General features: G+C 57.3%; 1 protein-coding gene across 1 annotated transcript in view; it reads right to left on the minus strand.

Annotated features, from left to right (window-relative positions):
* The window catches only part of CHADL (chondroadherin like), a 5,025-nt gene extending 950 nt beyond the window's left edge, over positions 1–4,075 (minus strand). Inside the window, exons 1-4 of the mRNA XM_005421866.2 lie at positions 3,882–4,075; positions 2,729–2,899; positions 976–2,637; positions 140–306 (exon numbers count right to left, since the gene is read on the minus strand). Of these exons, the coding sequence (XP_005421923.1) occupies positions 140–306; positions 976–2,637; positions 2,729–2,881 (1,982 nt within the window). The 5' untranslated portion in view covers positions 2,882–2,899; positions 3,882–4,075. The remainder of the gene's footprint in view (positions 1–139; positions 307–975; positions 2,638–2,728; positions 2,900–3,881) is intronic.
* Between the last annotated feature and the right edge of the window lie 2,168 nt (positions 4,076–6,243).

Genomic DNA, 6,243 nt, shown 5'->3' on the forward strand with positions numbered 1-6,243 from the left:
CACAGATGTGTGCTACATCTCACCACCACAGGCAAAGACCAAAAATGGCCAGTGGGCTGTGAGTTTGTGCCTTTACCATAGGAGGTGCAGCTGCCCCCCAGGCAGATCCCCGAGGCTGCTCCCCCCTTGTGGCACTCACGTGTGCAGCGGAAGGAGATGGCAGTCACAGTGGAAAGGCACATCCTGCAGGTTGAGGATCTCCAGCCCCGTGAAGTTGCTCATGTCGGGTATGTTACTCATTTTGTTGCTCTCCAGGTAGAGGCTTCTGATCTTGGGACCGAGGCCAGTGAAGGCATGGGGGGAAATCTGCAATGGAAGAAGGGTAACTCAGGGGCATGCTAATCAAGGCAGGGGAGCAGATCTCTGCCCCTGCACTTCTGATCATCTTGGGGGGCCTGACAACCTGTCCTGAAGCTGGTGGCCCCACAAAAGAGCTGCTTTAAATAGGGGGGGAACTGTTAATTAATTCAAGCAGTTTCAATCACATTTTGGAACTCATTAGTTCAGTCTTCTTAGAAAGGAGGTCTCAGAGTGATCCCTGGGTGCTGTTAAGATACACAGTTTTTATGAGGGTGCTGCTAATACCACTTCCTTGAGAGAATGGAAATATTCAGAATAATAGCAGTGGAGAGGCCTGCAGGACAGCCTGTAACAAGAGAAAGAGAAATCTGGCCAGAGCCGGGGGAAGGAGGTGATTTAAAGAATAGTGTGGATCTCAATGAAATTGGGTGTTTAAGGACTGGAGGGAGTAAGCTTCTCCCAAGGAAGCCAGGAGCAAGGTTGAAGCAAGGGAATGCTACAGATGAGCCTGAAAATATCTGGCTTCCCGGCCAGGCTATGGAATACCTCCTGAAGGCTTGGGAATTTGAGGATGTCTGTTTGGATGACCCTATAGGGGCCACCAGCCCTGGGCAGTGTAACCTGTAATATGCCCTGTGGTGCCATTGTCCCGTGGGAGTCCCACAAGACACTCACCTGCTCCAGGCCCATGTTGTCCAGGTAGAGGTGCTGCAGGCTGGAGGCCACTGGCAGGAAGACACCATCCCCCATGTGCTTGATAGGGTTTCGGGACAGCTTCAACTCACTCAGGGCAGGCAGGCCCCGCAGGGCTGCTGTGGGCACCTCTGACAAGTGGTTTCCCTCCAGCTGCAGCTTTTCCAGCATCTTGGTGGGAGCCAGGGCAGCCGGGGCAATGCGCCTGATGGCATTCCCAGCTAGGTAGAGCCAGCGGAGCCCGCTGGCTCCAGCCAGGTCGCCCTCCACCAGTTCCCCGATGGTGTTGTGCTGCAGATGGAGGGAGATGAGGTTGGGCAAGAGCCGGAAGGTGCCCGCAGGCACACGGGTGAAGGCGTTGTGGTCCAGGTCGAGGTAGGCCAGCTGCGGGGCCCCCTCAAAGGCAGCAGCTGCCAGCGTGGAGAGGTGGTTGTTGGTGAGGTACAGGTAGACCAGGCTCTCCAGCCCCCGGAGTGCCCCGGGCTGCAGCTCCCTGATGCTGCACCTCTGCAGGTGGAGCGACACCAGCTCCTTCAGGCCAGAAAAGGCGTCCGGTGGCACTGTCCTGAAGGGGTTTCGGCGCAGGTCGAGAAGGCGCGTGTCCTCAGGGAAGTCCCGAGGGATCTCCCGCAGGTCCCTATTCTCACAGGACCCATGATGGAAATCAGGGGAGCACACACATCCCCGGGGACACTGCCTGCTGCTGGCTGAACTTGGCTGCTCTGGCGGTGTGGTGGGGCTAGGGGGTAGCCGGAGGCGACTGCATCTCATCTCAGGGGACTTCAGGGAGTTGAGGGACCGGCCACGGAGGGCAGGGGGTGCAGCACAGGCACCCTCAGCCTGCACTCGTGCCCTTGCCAGCCCTGTGTGGAAAGGGCGCAGGAGGCAGGAGCAGAGAAGAGGGTTTCCATCCAGGCTGACCCTTACCAGCCCCCCTGCCCCAGCCAGGGGTGGCAGCCCCTGCAGCTGGTTTTCCCGGAGGTCCAGAATACGGAGCTGGGGACTGCGGGCAAAGGCATCGGGTGCCACATCCTGGAGGGAGGCGTGGTCCAGGAAGAGGTGCCTCAGCGAGGCCATGGCCAGGGCTTCCTCGGCCACGTAGGTGATGGGGTTGTGGCCCAGGTCTAGCCGGGTAGCCCCATCCAACTGGGCAAGGGCCTCGCCAGGCAGTGCCTGCAGCTCGTTGTGGTCCAGGCTCAGCCTGCGCAGGGCAGGCAGAGCAGCAAAGGCCTCAGTGCCCAGCACGTGGAGGGCATTGTGAGACAGCCGGAGCCATCTAAGAACCTGCAGACCCTGGAAGATCATGTCTGGGAGGTAGACCAAAGCATTTGCTCTCAGGTCGAGGACAGTGAGGGATGCCAGATGGCCAAAAGCACCCGGCTGTATCTCCTCAATGCGATTCCCCTCCAGAATGAGCTGCTGGAGGGAGAAGAGCCCATCCAGGGACTCCTGGTAGAGGAGGGCTATGCCATTGGAGGCCAGGTTGAGGTAGACAAGCCTCCCCAGACCCCGGAAAGCCCCTTCCTCCAGCCTCTCCACCTTGCAATGCTGCAGGTCTAAGTGTGTCAGGTAGGGCGTAGCAAGGAAGGCTCCCGCTGGGATGACCATGAAACTGTTGCCCCGAAGGTCTAATTTTCTGGTGAGCTGTCAGTCACACAAATAAAAAACTGAATTACCCCAGAGCTGCCATACCTATCTTCTCTCCCCATCCCTTGACCTTTCTTCCCCTTCCCACCTCTGGGATGGTGTCAGGGATGGCAGTCAGGCTCCCATTGAGACACAGGACATGGGCACGGAGGTTATCGCAGACACAGGGTGCGGGGCAGCGGGCAGCAGCCGTCACCCCCAAGGCTGCTGCAAGCAGGAGGAGCCCCCAGGATGGCCCCATATTGGAGGGCACCTGTGGCTGGGGAGAGACAGATGTAAGGCCAGGGGAGAGGCGAGGCTCACATGCATCCCCAAACAGCATTGCCTGCTTGGAACCCCATGTGCCAAGAGGGCTGCTGCTGTCACCTAGTGGGTCAGGGCTCACTTTCTCTTGCTCTCACACTATGATTTCACAAGTTATAAATGAAGATGAGTAGAAAAAAAGAGGAGGAATTCTTGCAATGAAAGTGAAGGTCACAGCTAGCAGGTCACTCACAAGGAGCTGGCTTTAAACAGACACCCACCCCACCCCTGCATTTTCTTCAAATATCACTAACTTGAGATTGCCTTGGATTGTGCAAGCTATCAATATCTCTCCTACAATTCTTTTTGTAAGAGAAGCAGGTGTAGCCATCCAGAGAAAGTGATCACACAGGCTTCTGAGCTGCTACCCTTCTTTAAATGGCAAATGCCCCATGTCTCCACCATCCTGGTCATCTGCCTCTCTCCCTGCAAGCTCCCTGCTTCCCTCCTACGCTATTCATAGCAGTGTTTGGAATAGAACTCCACTGTTTAGCTGCAGGAAGGAAAGGTTGGTTTTGGCTGGGCAGGAGTGAGCCCCTGGGGTGAAGGTATCAGAGACAGGCCAAGGCTGGGAGAAACACAGAGGAGGCAGCAGGCTGCAGATATGACCAATGCATCCTGCTAAGCTCTGAGACAGCATCAGTGGGGTCTGCAAGGCTTAAATTTGTGGAGCCACTGTAGTGCACAGCCTCATGCCCACTGTAGCTCATTGTCCCCTGTGATCCCATACACCAACACTGCTCTCCTGCTGTCAACCCATCTAGTCCTGCTGCAGCGCACACACACACACACTGGGACAGCCCTCTCCTGCACACCCACTGCCCAGTGCCACCAGTGTAATGTCCCTAAACTCAGTCCCCATGCTGTGCCTGGAGCACTGCCACATGCCAGACATCGTGCCATCACTCCCCTCCCTCACACCTGGAGAGTTCACACACCTGGAATTTGGAGTACCTGGACTTCAAGATGTGTCAAAGAGAGGAAAGTGTCCCCTGCCCTGTCTAGCAGCTGCTGAGCTCCGGCACTGCTGTTTGCTCTCCTTGCAGAAGTGAGAACTGAATGGGCCCCGTTGTGTTGCTTTCCCAGCAGCTCTCACCAGGCAGAGCCACAAACGTGGGAGGAGGAAAAGGACGGGGGGAGGAAGGGTAAGCCACCCCTGGAGAGAGGGCAGCAACCCAGACATTACCTCCCCCTCGATTCACCGGGGGCTGAGAGCACCAACCCGGCAAAGCCCATGTGGGGCTTGCATTCACTGTTTCCAGAGCTCTGCCTTCATTTTCCAGGCTCTGTTAGTCACAGGAGCTACAGAGCTGCAGGGCAGAAAGATGACATCCAGCCAAATTCAAAGATGAATTGCAATGGCAGTCATAAGCCTGAGCAAAGGGAGAGGCAGCTGACCAGTCCTGCCACGTTTACTGCCCTCCACTCTCCTGATTTTGCTTTTTAGCTTGTTTAGAAGAGGCTGGATTGGCATTGCCTGCATGACATATCATTAGCTTACAGAAGGACATGAAGGTGTTCATTTTCCTCCCAGACTGTTGTTTTACTCTCCCAGGGAATAGGAATAGATCTGCAGCCTTACAAAAATATTGGAAGATTTGATATTAGTATCTCATTCTACTTCAAGCCCTTTTCCTATGCAGCAGCCTTGGTAGAAGCTGAAGCAGCTGAGATCATTGCTGGGTAAATGAGCAAAATAAGAGGCTGGGGTGAGGCTGAGGAAGGGCCAGATGTGACATTCAGTGTCTGGAACAAGACCTTACCCTCTCTATGGTTCTCCAGCAGAGGCCAGGCCACCACCAGGGAGGTTTTGCTCTACAGGCTGTTGAAAAGCCAGGGAAGGGGGCTCCTGGACACAGTAGATGATGGAAAGGCCAGGTAGAGGGCATCAGGGTAGGCTGGACAGCAGCCAGAGTGGAAATTCAGGTGTGCTACCTTCATGTCCCGTGCCCCATCAGGGAGGGCAAAGAGTGGCTGTCTCCCAGCAGCAATCTCAGCTGCCAGAACCAGTTGTCCCAATAGAAACGCTGGCATCTTCTAAAACCTGCCACACATCCCTGCTGCTCTTACCTCACCGATCAATCAATGCTGCACTTTGAAGCCGCACCTGCTCCTGCTCACTTAACCTCGTTGTCCCACAGCTTCTGCCAATGGACGACGATACAGTCGGGCCTGAGAAGCTCCAGCTCCTGAAGGGAACCGTGACCCGACAGCCCCACAGCCAGACCCTCAAGCAGCCACCCACAGACCCCCCAGCTGCCCGAAATCCTCCAACTTCAGCTCCAAGCTGCTGCTCTTATCTTCCCATTCTACTATGGAGCTCGTCTGGTGAAGTCCCATGCGGTGCCAGGAGACAGGCCCTCTGGGCAAATGAAGCTGGGCATGCAAAGCTGGGGCCAAGAGGCTGCACCCCTGCTTACAGGGGGCTCAAGCTGCTGTCTGGACTGAAAAGTGCCCAGGATCCCAGAGCACTGGCCCCGACTTACAGGGTAGCCCTGGTCCCCAAGGCCTATGCAGGCTCCTTCTCTCCAATTCCGGAGCACTCCCCACTAACGGGGTGGCCGCCCTATGCTGGCTGCCAGTGGAAGGGAGCACAAAGGCTCCCAGACCCACAGCCTGCTTACAGGCTGGTCCACACCCAGGGAGCCACAGAGCTCAGCCTATCCCCAGGACAACAGGAACAAGACTACAGTCAGGCTCACGGCCTGAAGCCGAGGGGCCGGGGCCCAGCCCCGATGACAGCGAGGGCACGCGCCTGGCCCCATGACTCCTGACCCCACACCTCTGAAAGGCTGGGGCCAGGGACACCCACCAGGTTACAGAGGATCCCTCCAACCGCCTGCTGAGGGCAGGGGACACACACAACGTCATTTACAGGGCTGGCACCCTGCACCTCCGCAGCCTGGCACCCCCCAACAAGCACCATGGAGCACAGGCTCTGGCCTGCACCCAACTTAGGGGCCGGTAGGAGCCTGGCTGCAGGGCAGCACAGCAACACAGCCGTCTGCAGGAGCCCCGGGAGCCTCCTCACCAGCCCGGGCACCAGCACCGAAGACACCAGCCCGAAGCAGCGCCAAAGGCACAGCACTTCTTCAACCTGTGCTCTCACAAGGGCCCGGGAATGCTTATTCCTGTCACCTGGCTAAAGCAGACTCCCCAGCCCTGCTTACAGGGATCTGGGGCTGCTCCTGGGGACAAATGGTTCCACAAGGTTGTGACACATGCCCCGGGTACAGGGCCCGCGTGCTGGCAGTCACCAGCAGGACCGGCAGGCGCGGCACAGACCCCGCGCCCGGCCAC

Source organism: Geospiza fortis, unplaced genomic scaffold (genome assembly GCF_000277835.1).
Source record: "Geospiza fortis unplaced genomic scaffold, GeoFor_1.0 scaffold173, whole genome shotgun sequence".
Classification (NCBI taxonomy): Eukaryota; Metazoa; Chordata; class Aves; order Passeriformes; family Thraupidae; genus Geospiza; species Geospiza fortis.